At 37.1% G+C, this 17,500-nt stretch overlaps 1 protein-coding gene across 1 annotated transcript; it reads right to left on the bottom strand.

The window, feature by feature from the left end:
• Positions 1 to 6,931: 6,931 nt before the first annotated feature.
• Positions 6,932 to 15,598, bottom strand: LOC308705600 (macrophage mannose receptor 1-like; the record flags this gene model as incomplete). The annotated part of the gene is made up of 4 exons (XM_081390685.1): positions 6,932 to 7,293; positions 7,458 to 7,811; positions 15,107 to 15,469; positions 15,562 to 15,598. 4 exons carry the CDS (start codon positions 15,596 to 15,598, stop codon positions 6,932 to 6,934), a joined length of 1,116 nt encoding a protein of 371 aa, XP_081246811.1.
• Positions 15,599 to 17,500: the final 1,902 nt, after the last annotated feature.

Below are 17,500 nucleotides of genomic sequence, written 5' to 3'. Positions count from 1 at the left end.
TTGTTTGCTTTATTTGTATAGCTTCTTATACCTTTTACTTATTATACTTTTATAATGGCTAATATTGATAAAACTGACATTTAACAAAAAGAGACTGGGTTGAGTTTTGTCATTTTAAATTTTAATACAACGAAGATGATCTGTAATGTTGTTTACTGCAACATCTGTTGTTTAGTACAAATGCACATATTGCCTGGACCATATTAAAATGTTTTATATTTTTATATTATATTTAAACGAAAAGAGGCAGGGTTGTGTTTTATGTTTCGTTTTGTTATAAATAGGCTAACGTTATATGCAGTGAATATAATCAATACGCGTTGCCTGAACCACATTTGTGTGGCTATAATGTTTAAGATTTCTTTAAATTAAAACGAAAAGAGGCAGTGTGGTGTGTTATAACATATTTTGTTTTATTGTTGCCTAAAATATACATACAGAGATAACCGAGCGAGTGATCCGCGCTGTTCCATTTGCAGAATAACCGGACTCGCGTCCTTTACCCATATATGGATTGGCCAGAAGGTGGGCTTGATTAGGATTTCCCAAGATTTTCCAAGATGGCGACGCCCATACCCCCATAAACAGCCTCAAAACCGTTCTTCAGAAAGTCTATGGGTGACGTCACAGACGCTTTGTCCATATTTTTTACAGTCTATGGTCTAAACACGGGTTTAAAACAATCACGTGCAAACTTAAAAATATATGCATATTTTTAGGAACACATCTACAAAAATATGCTTGTATTTCAACAAGTTGATAAAACAATTTAAAATCCACATCAGTTTATTTGTGCCCACACTCTCCCAGGAGTCTCTATACCTACTTTCACTTTTAAAAATGTTACATTCCTCATAACCGCGTGCGCGATCTGCTTGCAGTTGTCGAGATGGATGCTGAGGAGTTGAAAAAAATAATAGCTAGTGGAGATTATAAAGTTGTCGACAATACGTCATCAAAAATCAAGTCCAGTGTGTGGGAGAAATTTGGAGTTATCTGAAGAAAACAATATTGTGAAAGGCTTTGCTGCATGCATTTTTGTGTTGGATAGCCGCAAATGTGGAACTTCATCACCGAGGAAGCACGCAGATTATGTAACCCTCCCCAGCCGGGTACACTCGTATAATACTATTAAAGGAGCCCTGGTATCCCAGCAGTAGTAAAGGGTAATGTCTGGTCCTTTCCCTGAAGAATGAACAGTTAGCTACAAGTATACTACAATAATAATTTGTTCTAGCGCGGTGCCTCCAATTAATAAACATATATTCTCAGGGGTTTGAGAATAAAAAAAAAAAACAGGTTGAGCATAAGAACGTTATAATAAACACTGAGGTTTATTGAATAATCCCCAAACAAAACAAACAAACAAAAATAAACAAAAACAAAGAAAAATAAACAAATGACAGGAATATGAAACTACTGAATAATTGGCTTACACAGTGATGGAATCTTAACTGGTTCTGGGAAACCAAAAATACAGTTACCACATTTAAATAGTGCAACCCTTTAACTGATCCAAACTCAGTACTTCAGAGACTTAAAATAGTCAGACCCCCAATAAAAAAAACAGGAAGAAGAAAGGAAATTTGAGTTATTTTGGTTTTAAAGAGTAAACCAGTCCTATATGTTCAAATAAGTATTAATTGTTGTACATAAGTTACTCTTATTATCAGTCCTCCATTAGGCCGTGGGTGAATTTCCGCCAGGAGCTCCAACCGAGTCCTGCACTCTCCCTCGAGATTTCGGATCCAGTCTTCTCCTCACCGTTCGAAATTTCGTAACGAATTGTAAACAAAACTGTTCATCAACTCAGTTCAGACAGCAGAGAAGAATTAGTCTCTGTCCAACGTAATGCTCATCCAACAAAAATTATCAGGCACCCTTATCTCCTTCACCGAACTCCTCTCCTCCCTCCCCTCCCTCCCCTCCCTCTCTCTCTCTCTCTCTCTCTCTCTCTCTCAAAAAGGGCATTTTCCTCAACGCAGCACAAACTCTCATTGGTTAAGAACAGACGCATACAATTCCAACATTTTTACAGAACTTGAAGGTACACTCTTGTTACAAAGCTTACATTGGCAAAACCTTTTAAACAAACATTTTTTTAGAAGAAAAAAAAATACTAAAGGAAAAAAAAATACTACAAACATAAAACTCACTATTTTGCCAGTGTGCTTTTTTTATTTTTCTTTATAGCCCTGAATTTTCAAAAAGGCTACATGTGGTAACAAACCAAGCAGTTCTATAGAACAGTATTTTTTCAAATCGAACACTGTTCAGTATGTGTGGTGTACAGGCGTGTTTGAACCCAAAATTGTCAGATCTAGGCTAGACGAAATTGCGTGGCAGATATAGTGTTGTAGCCGCGTCTGTTCGATTGGTAAAATTTTACAAGGTTACTCAGTTTTGTGGTAACGTTTGCCATGTTCTTCATGTACCGGCCTTTTGACAGCTTCGGCTGAAGTTGTCCTTGTGTTAATGGTCGTGTAATAACTTCTGTATGACCTGGCAATAAACATTTTTGTAAGTGTGTCTATAATGTGATAGTCTAAACTGATTTTATTTCGGTTGCGGCCGATTCTATTTTAAGCGGGTCGGGTGCGGATTTAAGCACTGCGGGTATGGGTGGGTGCGGACCCGTGCAGGACTCTGCATCAGACTCAGGACAGAAACACACAACCTCTAAAGTTTATTCTTCAAACACAATTACACTTTGAGATGTTCATATTGTCTTAATGATCGTGAATTGTGTTATGCTGCTAAAATGTTTACATGATCATGTTTAACTTGATATTTGAGTTTTTCAACTCAGAAATGGAGCAAACTCTATATTTGATTCTTCTTCTCATTGGTGAGTGTGTTTGTTGTATTATTTATGGTTTATAGTTTCATCAGGTTTGACCCTGTTATGAAAAGCATTAAATCAAACGCTCTCTTTCACAGCTCTCTGCTCCGTATCTGAATGTGTTCAGCGTCAGTATCACTTTATAAACGAGAGGAAGAACTGGACTGAAGCTCAGAGATTCTGCAGAGAGAATTACACAGATCTGGCCACCGTTGACAACATGAACGACATGAACGAGCTGAAGAAGAGTGTGAATGATGGAGGTGTTCAGGATGTCTGGATTGGGCTGAAGAGGACGAGTGTTGATAAATGCCAGTGGTCTTCAGGTGAACCTGCGCTCTATCTGAACTGGAGATCTGGACAACCTGAAGGCAGAGATGAGTGTGCTATGATGAATGGGAATGGAGAATGGAATAATTATTAATGTAGTATTAGCCTGACTTGCATCGTATCAATACAGAGTTCTTCCATTCGGCCTAGCCTGCCTGGTGTCTGCAACAACGAGTAATCCACAATACACACATAATCCACAAATCTAATCCAAGCAATGGTAATAATCCACATAATGGTTATCAAAACTCAAGCATGGCTGCCACTGATAGTTGCATCGCTTGACTCAGGACATCATACAATGCAAACTCAAACCAAAATAAGGCTTAGATGAACATAAGAAAACATCAGTTCCTCATCAAGGGCATCAAATATGACAAAAGGTTGAGAATAAAACTCAATCACCACCTTCTTTACCACACACTCTCTTAAAAGGAAGATAGTTCATCCAAAAATGTAAATTTCCTGATTTCCTAATTACTCACACCAAAGCCATCAAATACATATATGATCTTCATTAGAGAAGAGAAGTTAGTTTTGGAGGAAAAAGTGAATTTCCAAGTGAATGGCGCCAATCCTGGGCCATTTTTGACAGTACAATATCCATATTTAGGGCTTCAAACACCCAGCTGGCGAATAAGGGTCTTCTCTAATGAAAAGATTCACCATTTTCATAAAAAAAAAAAAAAAAAAATATATATATATATATATATATATATATATATATATATATATTAGGGGTGTAACGATTCATCAACTACATCGATGTATCGATTTATATTCCTATGATCCAACTACATCAATCTGTGCTCGGCAAGTTGGCCTTCCGGACGACATATATCGATCTAATATCGTTTTAAAAGGCAATGAATCGATAGTATCGATACTAGGAAATAACACATTGTATTTAAGCACGTCAGACTTTATATGGATGCTTTTTCTTAGCACTTTTAATGATAAAGGCGTTAAACGTTACTCGATTCAGTCTGCCTATCTGTGACGTCGTCGCCATGCGTGACGCGCCAGCAGCAGCGCCAAGACAACAAGCAGCGCAAAGTCTCTCACCTCAGAAAAACGGACTTCCTGTTCTCTCAGCCACTATACTGCAGTAGCGCGCACTCTTCAATTGCACGCGCAAATGCGCCGGCGCGCGCTCTATCACTTCACTAAAGCGCAAAAGAAATACGAGCATGCAACGTCGTAAATTAGTAAGTTAAGTTCTTCTAAGTATTGTGTATCACCATGGTAGCCTAATTGTTGTTGTTTCCATAACAAAATGACACTTAGTGGATATTTTGTATATTTTTATATGGCTGTGGTGGCTCATACCAAGACTGTATTAAAGGGGTGATGTACTGAGAAATCAAATTTTCCTTGAGCTTTTGATATATAAGAGATCATCATACTATAATAATATCCTGTAAGTTTCAGAACTGAAAACTACCTTGTTAGTCCAATAAAAGCTTTTATAGACATCAGGCTCAGCAAACGACTCGTTTTTCAAAGTGGGGAACTATGACGTCAAAGAGGATAAAACACCGCCTCCACAAAAGAAGATCAACGCCTACTTCAACATGGCCTGTTTAGCCCCGCCCACCGATTCGCCCAAACATGCTAAATAACATAGGACGACATGATAATTGCTAAACCGGATTTAGCTACTTCCAAGCAATAAACATGCTGTTTACTAAATATTGTGCAGTGCCTGTTTGTGGAAGAAGACAGTCTGCATTTGCTTCCTTCGGATTCCAGCATGGTTAAACTTTATTAAATCAGTCAATCACAATTTCCCGACACGGATCTGCCAGCAACATGTAAGTAACCATGTGTATTCTAATGCCTGATCTGCGATCAGTGATTTCCGATGTGTAGCCTAATTATTCAAGTTCAGATATTTCTCTTAAAATCGTTAAATACTGTTTATGCATCAGTGACTAAACGATCAACTTCACATAATTTCTCGTAGTATTATGAAAATAATATTTTTTTAAACTATTATTAAATTATATACAGAAAGCGATCAAAGAACGATCCCTTTCCAATCGCCCAAGCTGTCAATCAAACAGCACAGCGCGAGCCGCGAGAGCTTATCTGGACACTTACCAAACTCGTGATGACATAATGACACTGTTACACTACACAACGAAGCTCTTACTGTGTACTCACATCGTGTTTGCATTGTGATTTGGTGTAAGCATTTGTGAGAGTGCAAAAATTGCGTTGCAATGATAAGATCTTTATTCACGCGATCAACAGACTGTCTGTCATCTGCTCAGTCAAAGCTCATCATGCTGCAACCTTTCATGTGATGTCATTTAAATATAATGCTTTAAACGATACTTTTCATGATTTGTTAATCTCGATAGCTGTAATAGTAAAAACGTAGTAAAAGTTTTCGAGAGAGTTCATGTAATAATAGCTATTTCATATGCAAGCATGTCAGCCAATCACAGCAGTGGGCGTTTGCACTGCAGTCTCACAGCAGACACGCCCCTTAAAACAGAGCGTTCAAATCTGAGGCTGAAATCAGGCTTGGAAAAATGGCTTTTATTTATAAATTATGACAATTTTTGATGTAAAAATCATACTAACATTATAAGGGCACCCCAGGCAACATTATAAAATAATAAAACAATCCAGTTCATGACCCCTTTAACAAAAACTAGTTTGGGACTGCTATATAGCTTAACCTCGCAGAGCCTACTGTTTATCAGTATTTGTCATATTCTTACATTTTTTTTTTGTGTGTGTGTTAAGTAAAGGGGGACGTAACTTGTGTGTCAACAATTTTTGTGTAAACAAAAGTATTATAACAGGCCTATATGATTCCTAAAAAGGTGGGTCGCGGGCTCGCGGCTTGATGACCATGGGGAAATGTGGGTCCCATGGCCAAACTATTCAAAACATCATTCAATGTTGTGGTAATCGTAATTAATAATCACAATTACAATATCAAGGGAATAATCAACAGTTATTATTTTTGTCATAATCGTGCAGCCCTACTTTATTCAAATAAAATGTGAATGCATTTGACATTAATTGTTGTTGTTTACTTGTTTGTTTATATCCATAATTAATTGATACCTGATTCCCTTACAAGAATTTTTGGCTAAAAAGTCTCTGAATCGATTTCAAGTCACTGAATCGTTTCGGATCGTATCGTTCTAAATGAACCAATATCGTCCTTGAATCGTATCGACAACCACGAATCATGATACGAATCGAATCGTTGTTAAAACGAATCGTTACACCCCTAATATATATATATATATATATATATACACACACTTTTTAAAAATTCTGAATGAAAATGAAATTAAACGAAATGTATGTTTCATTCAAAAGCCGGAGGGTAATCTCTCCCAGAAAATACAAAACGGACTCATGCAATTATGAAGTTCCAGGAAGTCCCTTATATGGACAAATGAATCCAACAAACACATGATTGCGACTATATATTGTGTGTGCTTGTATGTTGTTTTTCAAGCAACATCGGTTTATTTTCATATCAGTAAATTATAAACAATGCAGTGCACATTTCTACAGATAAGATTAGTAAAAAACATAAAGACACATAAACACACCAGATATGCAAAGAGATTCTTAAAACACACATATATTGTGTTAATATTTTAGACACCTAAAGAATAGTAATCATTGGTGTTAGACAACTTTGAAAGATCACATTATATCATGACAATTAACATAGAAATAAAAAAATAAAGAATAATGAACACAAACATTGACGTCTTCTCACTCCTAAGATCTGCTGCAGATGAAGTTGAGTTTGTGAGTCTCAGGAAGGCTGATCCAGCGCTGATCTCCTCCAGACTGAACTGCTCCTTTTCTCTTCGTAAGGCTGCAGTTTTCCGGTGTCGTTCCGTTCCCTGGAGCCCAGTTCTGATAGCACACCATCTCTCCGCTCAACCAGAGCCACATGTTCATTTGGCAGTAGTTGTGTAAACCCAACCACACCGCCTCAGTAGACGCACGTTTAACCACATTCATCACACGACGCTGCATCTCGACTGAATGAACCGAGACCAGATCCGTATAATTCTGTCTGCAGTATCTCAGAGCTTCAGGCCACGTCAGAGTCTCGTTGATCAGAATCAGTTTATCTGGACACAAAACAAACCACAAGCAAAAACTAGAGAGAGACTGATCAAAAACAACATGCAGAACAAACACTGTGGAGGAATCTGTCATGTCAGACATGTAGCGTGAACTTTAAGATATCTGGAGGTGATGGATGGATTGTGTGTGTTTGTGAGGATCTGCTCACCTTCATGACACACAAAAGGAAGTTGGCCGTCGCAAGAGCTGTCATACCATTTACCCAGAGTGTTCAGGTCATTCGGATTGAGAACTATACAGTTTTCATTTCCTCCAGCATTATTAGGTTCACCAGAAGCCCAGTCTCTGAATAAGGAGTCACTCTGATCTGACCACTGCCATGAGTCTCTGAACAGACCGATCCAGACATCATCAGATATGTGACTATCATTGATGAACTTCTGAATCTGTTGATTCTCATTCTGGTTCCTCACACTGACCAGATCAATGTGATTCTGTCTGCAGTAACTCTGAGCATCTCTCCACTTCATCGTCTGATTGACAAAGACGAGTCCTGTGTTCACTTTAAGAAAAACAAATGGAAACAGATTCATAAATCAGTTTGTTCATTATTATTACGCCGATTTACGGTTTAGAAGTAAAGAGGACCAGTGGTCATCAGAAACTAGTGATGTTACACATGACACTGAAGCTTCAAAGCGCATATTGAGTTTTCAGCGCAATATCTCATGGATCTCCGTGCCGGAGTGAGTATTGCTTTCAGAGAAACACGTGATCAACGAAAAATGAAGCCTCACTTTCTGTCCAGTATCGTGAATGCTTCACTTTGCGTGTCGGAATGTTTGAACCCAGACCACTACTGTACAGGTTTTGAAAGTTTAAGTCCATTTACTATTTTTTTTTTTTTTTATAAATAGACCTATATTACATGATCACATATTCTGGCATATAAACATCATAGAAACCATAAAGTAATCAGACCACCATTTACTTGCATCAAGCAACTTTGTTGGTATTTTTATAAATAGTATTAATATAATTGTTAGATTTAATTTATTGCTACACTTTAACCCCCTGAGGTCGACGGTATCGCCGGCGATACCAGCTCGCTTTTTTTTTATCAGTGTAAAAGAAACTCATAAATACTCTGTTGACTTTGATTTTCCATAGGAGTTTCATACATCAATCGATTCTGTTAAATGTGTATTATTTTTGTGAATACTCACAATAAAAACAAAGTGTTGTGATTTTTGCCAAATAAAGAAAAATAAACACGAAGCGAGTTCTGCCTTCTCTCTGCCAGTGTAGTCCATTCTGAAACGCGTCCGAAAATGAACTGTAACTCAGCGAATACTCAGTCAATCAGGCATACAGACACACAGACATGAAGCTTGAATTCTCTTCTTTTAAATGAAGTAATTTATATAAAAAACAAATATTCTCATCTTGTGAAATCTGTATTAAAAGAGAGCGATTCCAGTCGACCTAATTACAGCTGAAAAGTTGGGTATATCGAGGAGCGAGCTGAGGAATACTAATACGTTTTTTTTCCTTCTCACGTGAATTTCTTCACGTGGGTTTCTGTTTATGAATGAATGAACGGCAGAGATGCGCGCTGTTTACCACAGCTGGCAAAGACAGTTTAAATTTAAATCGCGTGTGTGAATGAATGATGATGTTTTAGCAAACTGTATTGCTATACTGAGATGAGTAAAAATCGACTGAAATATGTTGAAATAAAATGTAGGCTATTTGTATAAGCAACGTATTAAACTGCAAATTAACAATATGCCCTAATATTTCATGAAAACAATGTTACAGTCAGGCGAAATATGAAAGTTTATAAAGTTTAAGAAATATACCGTTTTTACTGTAGAATATACTGCCTCGTCAAATAAGCTTTTGTTTAGCAATTTCTATATATAAAATAATATTTTTGTCAAAAATAAAGTCATCAACTAAGATGTTAGCTGTTCCAATGTTGGCTATATTCAAACTAATGAATACATAGATAAAATGTAGGCCTATAATATTTTTTTTTACAAAGAAAGAGTACACTTGAAATATTGTTAAAATTGTAATTATTGTTGTAATTGTAACCTTTTTAATAAAATAGCAAAACATATTTACAAGATAGATGTAAGCAAAATCTTAAATGGTCAATATAAGTCTTCTTCTAAATATATCTTTTGTCCTTGCATTGTGGCTCAGTCAGTTTCACACCTGAATGAATGGCTAATTATTATGCAGAGTGGGTGGGACATTGTATTCTCAGGTGTAAACCACTCCTCGTTCACGCCCCCCTCGCATATTGGCTTTCCAAGCAAAACCTGTTTTACATCACAAACTATTTTCACATAATTTTGAAGAAAAAACAATAGGCAACGACATCCATTAGTCAAAAGTCTTATTGCCACATATTTACTATGTGTTTTGTGGCCTTATTTCAAAAACTTTAATTTTTAGTTTTTTCGATAACCACGCATAAACATTATTCTCTCAAAAATGAAAACATGTACATACATGTGGCTCACATATTATTGTAGTCCTGTTTGTGCTATATAGAGTGAATTTACACCTTTGCCATTAATATGTTTATAAGCAACTGAAAAAAGCTCAAATGTCAAGGCATGTCAGAACACCCCCAGGGCCCAGAAAACCGCTCAGACTCCAGAGGGTTAATGTGTGATTTATATTATCAGAAAACTGAACATTTAGCGTAGTCAGGCTTTTATTTCTGCTCAATAGATAAAACAACGGTGCTGTGGACAGGGTTTATGGCTGCTATAAATTTGACCTGCCACAAGATGGCGATTTGAAGAAGAAGATTTTGCTGATAACTGTTGCGACAAACTGCTGGCCCAGCCAGACTGCACCAGGTGGAGTTGATCTGCTCATTAGCAGGGTAGACACAGGCTGTGTACGAAATCACCCATACACCCTTAAAGAGATAGTTCACTTTGAAATTAAATTTTGGTATGTTTTAGCTTACCTCAAGGGCATCCAAGATGTAGGTGTCTTTTTTTCCGCAGTAGTTTCAATTTTGATTATAATTTTAGGTCAAACCGTTCTTGTCTCTCAGTCATATTATGCAGGTCAATGGATACTGTCTCAAAGAGCATGCACAGAGTCCAAATTAAAACAATTCCCCATCGTCCAAATTAAACAATTCCCCATCGTAAGTACACATTGATGGCCTAAGACACGAAACGAGCGGTCTGTGTGAGAAAACTAACAGTATTTATATCGTTATATTTATATAGACCATCAATGTGTACTTACGATGGGGAATTGTTTAAATTGGACGATGGGGAATTGTTTAATTTGGACGATGGGGAATTGTTTTAATTTGGACTCTGTGCATGCTCTTTGAAACAGTGACCACAGACCTGCATTATCATTGAGGCGCCGCCCCCTTGCTGGCGACTCTGCTACCATTGTGTCAGAACATCTGTGTTTTTTATGTGTTTTTGTTATTCCTCGGAAGTTTTTAATTCTGGATTATTAGCGAGATCGATCCCTGACGACATAAGTATGTTTGTATTCAACAATCGTACTGTTGTTTGCCTTCTGTGGCTGTGGACACTGATTGTTTGGAAAGCCGCACAAACAACATTAACATTCCAGGTGATGAGAGAGCCTGGCCTGCCTCTCATAACGTACAGCCGGCATGAGCTTCTTCAACTGCGTGATTCTGTACCAGGATCACTGGATCAAGATGCTGATCCGACAGATATTAAGCCTAGGGCTAAAGGAAGGAAGAGGGGCAGCAGAGGAGGTGTCCGGGTAGGAAATCGCCGCCGGGGATATAAACCTGTTCTACCTTCGGTTATTATGGGGAACGTCCGCTCCCTTGTCAACAAGGCGGATGAGTTGACAGCTTGTATGAAGTTTGACCGTATGTTCCGGCAGACCAGTTTATTCTGTTTTTCCGAGACGTGGCTGTCCGACAGGATACCAGATTCTCATGTGGAGATGGAAGGTTTCGCACTTCATAGGATGGACAGAGATCAGGCAAACACTGGTAAAAAGCAAGGTGGAGGTGTCTGCTTGTACGTGAATGACCGTTGGTGTCATCCTCAACATGTTACGGTAAAAAAGAGAGTTTGTGACTCGAATATTGAGCTTATTGCAGTAAGTTGTCGACCTTACTACTTACCCAGGGAGTTTTCCCATGTCATTGTTATGGTAGTGTATATTCCCCCTTCGGGTAATGGGAAATCTGCCACTGAGACTATTTCGAAAATTGCGCATGAATTACAGCGCCCCTCTCCCGACGCGCTGGTTATCATAAACGGGGATTTTAATCACTGCTCTCTTTCCACTATTTTGCCGTCTTTTAAACAAATGGTGACATGTCCTACGAGGGGGGACAAAACTATTGACTTGTTTTATACGAACGTTAAGGATGGCTATGCTGTTAAATCGCTTCCACCGCTGGGTAAATCGGACCATAACCTGATAATTATGACGTCTAAATACACCCCGGCGATACGGAAACAGCCGATAACGTCAAAGACTGTGCACATCTGGTCAGAGGATGCCTGTGAAACACTAAGGGGGTGCTTTGAATGCACAGACTGGACTGTGTTTTTTGATGGAGACTGTGATCCGGATAGTATTTCTGAAAAAGTGACTTGTTATATTAATTATTGTGTTGAGTCTATAATCCCTTGTAAACTGATCAAGATATTTCCCAATAACAAACCGTGGGTGACCAGAGAAGTTAAGGCAGCTATAAATAAAAAGAAATCTGCTTTTTATAGTGGTGATAAAGAAAGAATTAAAAATGCTCAAAGAGAGTTAAAAGTCATTATTAGACAGAGCAAAATTAAGTATAAGGAAAAGGTTGAAGGAAACATGTCCTGTAACACAAGAGGGCTATGGAATGGTATGAAGTCTATTACTGGATATGGGACCAGTAGACCTAGTTTATGTAATCTGGGTCTACAGGCAAATGATGCCAATACTTTTTTTGCAAGGTTTGATGAACTAGATTTTTCATCACTTCATGAAAATGTTATCTCAAACCTTAGGCAACGCAGCTCTGAGGACTGTAGTCCTGCTATTATTCTTAACGCTGAAGAGGTTCGCCAGCAGCTAAGGCTTACTAAACCAAATAAGGCTGCAGGCCCTGATGGTGTTCATCCTCGTACCCTAAAAGTGTGTGCTGACCAGCTGTGCTCTGTCCTTTATTCATTATTTTCTTTGTCTCTGTCTTCCGCTAAAATCCCGGTTATGTGGAAAACATCATGTCTTGTCCCTATGCCCAAAAAAGCTAGGGTGGCTAACAATCCTTCTAATTTGAGACCTATAGCTATGACTTCGCATATTATGAAGTGTTTTGAGAGGGTTGTACTAGATCATCTGACAAGGCAGGTGTCTGCATTTCAGGATCCTTTGCAATCTGCTTATAGGAAGGGTGTGGGGGTAGATGATGCACTACTATATATGTTACAAAATATTTACAGTCATCTTGAAACTACTGCTAGTTCCGTTAGGATCATGTTTTTTGACTTTTCGAGTGCTTTTAATACTATACAGCCACACATTTGAGCTAGTAAACTAACTGATTTTAAATTACATAACACAACCATTTCTTGGATTTTAGATTACCTGTTAGCACGACCACAGTTTGTTAGGATTGGTAACAAATATTCTGATACTATTCTAACTAACACAGGAGCACCTCAGGGTACAGTTTTATCCCCATTTTTGTTTTCACTTTACACTGCTGACTACAGGCATAGTCAATCATCTTGCTGGGTACAAAAATTCTCTGATGACACTGCTTTAGTGGGTCTACTTAATCAGGATGATGATCTTGCCTATAGAAGGGAGGTGCAGTCTTTTTACAACTGGTGTGAGACAAATTTTTTTAAATTGAACGTAGGGAAAACTAAGGAACTTGTGATTGATTTTAGAAAGAAAAAAGAGAAGGTCCTTCCAGTTACAATTAATGGTCAGGTGATTGAAATTGTGAAGTCATATAAATATTTAGGTGTCTATGTGGATGACAAACTAAACTGGAAAGATAATACTAATGTTTTAATGAAGAAGGCTCAGTCGAGACTTTTCTTTTTGAGAAAACTCAGATCATTCAACATAAGCACAAAGTTCTTAAATGTTTTTTATCAAGGGATTTTAGCCAGTGTTCTTTTCTATGCTGTACTTGTCTGGGGGGGCAGTATATCTGCTGAGGACAAAAATAGGATAAATAAGCTAATCAAGAGAGCAGGTTCAGTTATTGGTCTTAATCCAGATGTTTTAGAGATTACTGTTGAGAAGAGGATTAGTTCCAAATTAAAAATGGTCCTGCTTTTTGAAGACCATCCACTGCACAATTTGTTTAAAGAACTCAGAAGCTCTTTTAGTGAGCGACTGATAATGCCACGGTGCTCTAGTGAGCGCATGAGAAGGTCTTTTGTTCCAGCAGCGGTTAGATATTTTAACCAACATTGCTGATTGTTGAGTATTATTCTTGTCTCTTAAAGTGTTGTTTTTAGTATTTGTTGATTGTGAAAATGAATCTCTCAAATTGTGTCTTGTAATCAGCGCTTAGGCTAGTAGTCGTTTATTAATCCAGAATTATGTACTTGTCTGTTAGTTGTGTATCGTGTTTGATGGCTGTATGGTTGGTAGCAAATTAGTTTCCCTACTGGGATTAATAAAGTTTTTCAATTCATTATATGACTGAGAGACAAGAACGGTTTGACCTAAAAATATCAAAATTGAAACTACTGCGGAAAAAAGACACCTACATCTTGGATGCCCTTGAGGTAAGCTAAAACATACCAACATTTTATTTCAAAGTGAACTATCCCTTTAAATAGGGCACTATTTGAGGGAACAGCCATTTGTAGTGGTGTGTGCAAAATCCTGTTTTGTATCTTTGTATGCTCTTAAAGTGGTGTTTGTATTTGTGTTTAAAAGTTTTTCACCTGACTGATTGACTGCATCAAACTTTCAAAAATAAAAAATAAATAGAGCAAAAGTGTGGTCAAAGAGTGAAGTCCAGTTTAATTATTATTGTAGGCTATTGGAAAGTGGCAGAGTTCTGCACACTGAGAACCGTGCAAAATATGGAGGAATCACTTGACAATAACATTAAGTACCATTTAGTGAATTTTCATGATAATTTTATTGCAACTTTATAGTTCTCCATTACGTGTCCTTACACATTTCTGTGAAATACTGTATTCAGACACACAGAGCTGAATGAGAGACACATCAAACAGATGAAGATGTTAAACTGCATATTAATGTTTGTTAACTAGTCCTTAGAAATGTGTCAGTAAAAAAAAAAAAAATAATAATAATAATAATTTTTTGGATTGTAGACTTATAATTTAGGCTATTCAAATGATTTTTGTTCCAAATTAAATTCCAGTTAATTCAATCATCAAAAACAAATTATTATATCATATTTATTTTCGTACATAGTCTATATCATACTGAAATTTGTTCTCGATACAAAAGTTTTGTTCATATATATTATTCAAGATGTGTAAAGTTATTGTATGTCTATTATATGTTGACATTATATGCATTCATTAATTCATTACAATTTATTTTGAATTTATAATTTACAGTATATATTGTTGCTGATTTTTTTTTTTTATCTGTTCTCTAATGGCAGATTCCCACAGTTATCAACAACAGAAGATCAACCTGTTCATTATTGGTTTATTTTCTATAAATAAGTTGAAACTGACGAATATCCACAGTCTCCTCTATATTTATGAGCACATTAAAAAGTAGCAGCATTTAGTATTACATTAATTTTGTACAGTATATTCTGCATCCTTTTTTTTTTATAAATGAATGTTTATTGTGATTGTATGGAGCTGCACTTACTGTTAGATGAACTACAGATGAAAGTCAGGCTGTAACTACATGGATAATCATGCCATTCTCCATTGCTCATCATAGCACACTCATCTCTGCCATCAGGTTGTCCAGATCTCCAGTTCAGATAGAGCGCAGGTTCACCTGAAGACCACTGCCATTTATCAACACTCGTCCTCTTCAGCCCAATCCGGATATCCTGAACACCTCCATCATTCACACTCTTCTTCAGCTCGTTCATGTCGTTCATGTTGTCAACGGTGGCCAGATCTGTGTAATTCTCTCTGCAGAATCTCTGAGCTTCAGTCCAGGTCTTGTTCACGTTTATAAAGTGATACTGACGCTGAACACATTCAGATACGGAGCAGAGAGCTGTGAAAGAGAGCGTTTGATTTAATGCTTTTCATAACAGGGTCAAACCTGATGAAACTAAAAACCATAAATAATACAACAAACACACTCACCAATGAGAAGAAGAATCAAATATAGAGTTTGCTCCATTTCTGAGGAAGAAACACATTGAAAAACTCAAAAACCCAAGTAAAAAAAAAAAAAAAACTCAAGTTTTAACATGATCATGTAATAAAAACATTTTAGCAGCATAACACGATTCACAATCATTCAGACAATATTATCATCTGAAAGTCTAATTGTGTTTGAAGAATGAACATGTTCTTACTTTAGAGGTCGTGTGTTTCTGTCCTGAGTCTGATGTTTCTGTCTGCAGGTTTAAACTATGTGATTATTATATCTGCTCTCATCCCTCATTCAGCTCATCACTTCATTTGTTTATTAGTCTAAAACTATTTTGCATATTTTACTTCCTCTATATTTGTGTTTCTCCAACTCTTTCCCCTTATTTGCATCTTGGCGCCTGTCAGTCTGTATCAGTCTATGTTAATATGGACCTTATCAGAAAATTATATACATATTAACATTCATAATTTACATTTGAACATTAATAACTAAACAGTTTCTCTAAAGTTATTGCTGGACTGTATAACTCGTGTTACATCCCTGTTCAATTTGACATGTATGTTTGTGTATCTCTGCTTTTGTCACTCTGTGTATGTCACTTTTTATCTGTTTGTGTGTGAACTGAATAACCCACTAATGATCTGATTGATAAGGGATGAGTTCATTAGTGAAGGTGGGTGGGGGGGTTGAGGGATTGAGGGATAGAAAAGGACAATATTAAAGCTACAATTTGTAAGATTTTTGTAATAAAATATCTAAAAATCTCTTGCACAGTGTGATATATTTCCTACAGTTGTGTACTTACAATATCCCACAAGTTCCCAAAGATTTTTAATTTCAGAGAGATTCCAGTTTTAAATAATGGCTCGTCCATGTTCACTTGTCGCCTGTCAATGACGTAATATCCGCGTTATCCCTGGTTTCCGCTCGATCTGCCATAGTAACCATGGCGACAGACGTGGACAACTGTGTTACGTTTAGCTCACACTGTTGTTGTTTCGTTCAAACATTATAGACCATGGCAAGCAGACTTTGGGACAAAAGGAGAACTAAAACGAGGATCAATATCAGCGTGGCGTTTTCGATATGCCGACAGCTTCACATCCTCGACTAACATCGACTTCACAAAGACGGCGCTCTTGCATATGTACATTAAACTAATCAATGTCATACGGTGCGTGCAGAATTATTCGGCATATTGATTTTCTGATCATATTTTTTTTTCCAGGCACATTTGACCAATTCCAAACCACATTAATCATAATAACTACTATTAATTTTGTATTTAATAATTTATAAGTGATATATAATTGTTCACGAAGGCTGGAAAGTCCATTTCTAATGTTGTTGGACTCTCATTATCTCACTGAAACAATATAATCATCTTCTGCTGTTTCAGAATAAATGTGTCTTTATTTCCTTTATTGTGATTGGCTGGAATGTGGACATTAAAACATAAAAAAAGTAAAATCTGTCTCTTTGTGAAAATTCTTATTTTGTTTAATTTCATACTCCTGCCATTTACTGTTTTTTTTTTTCTTTTTTTTCGTGTTTATAAAACATGAACACATCTGCATGTAAACTCATCCTCATCACTCATTTGTTTATGTCCACATTTAGACATTCAGGCTGGACAATATTTCCATCTCTGACGTGAAACAGAAGAAGAAACAGTGTGTTACTGTTCTAGTCATATTTCATTCAGTCGTATTCATTTAGTTTTACTGAAACAACAGGAAAGTTACACTATAACTTTGTCCCAATTCAGAGCTGAATTCTTCAAAGTCCAAGAAGGTCGAAGTGAGTGTCGGCTGCGTCTGAAAACTTAGGCAGTGACTTGTTGCCTCGCTGCCCTATAAGGCAATGACTGCAGGCAGACACGAAGGTACCTCACAAAACTGATTTCAGACACACTTCTGATGCAGC

The sequence above is a fragment of the Scardinius erythrophthalmus genome (genome assembly GCF_964197995.2).
Source record: "Scardinius erythrophthalmus genome assembly, chromosome: 2".
Classification (NCBI taxonomy): Eukaryota; Metazoa; Chordata; class Actinopteri; order Cypriniformes; family Leuciscidae; genus Scardinius; species Scardinius erythrophthalmus.
This window is presented reverse-complemented; position numbering and strand designations above follow the sequence as displayed.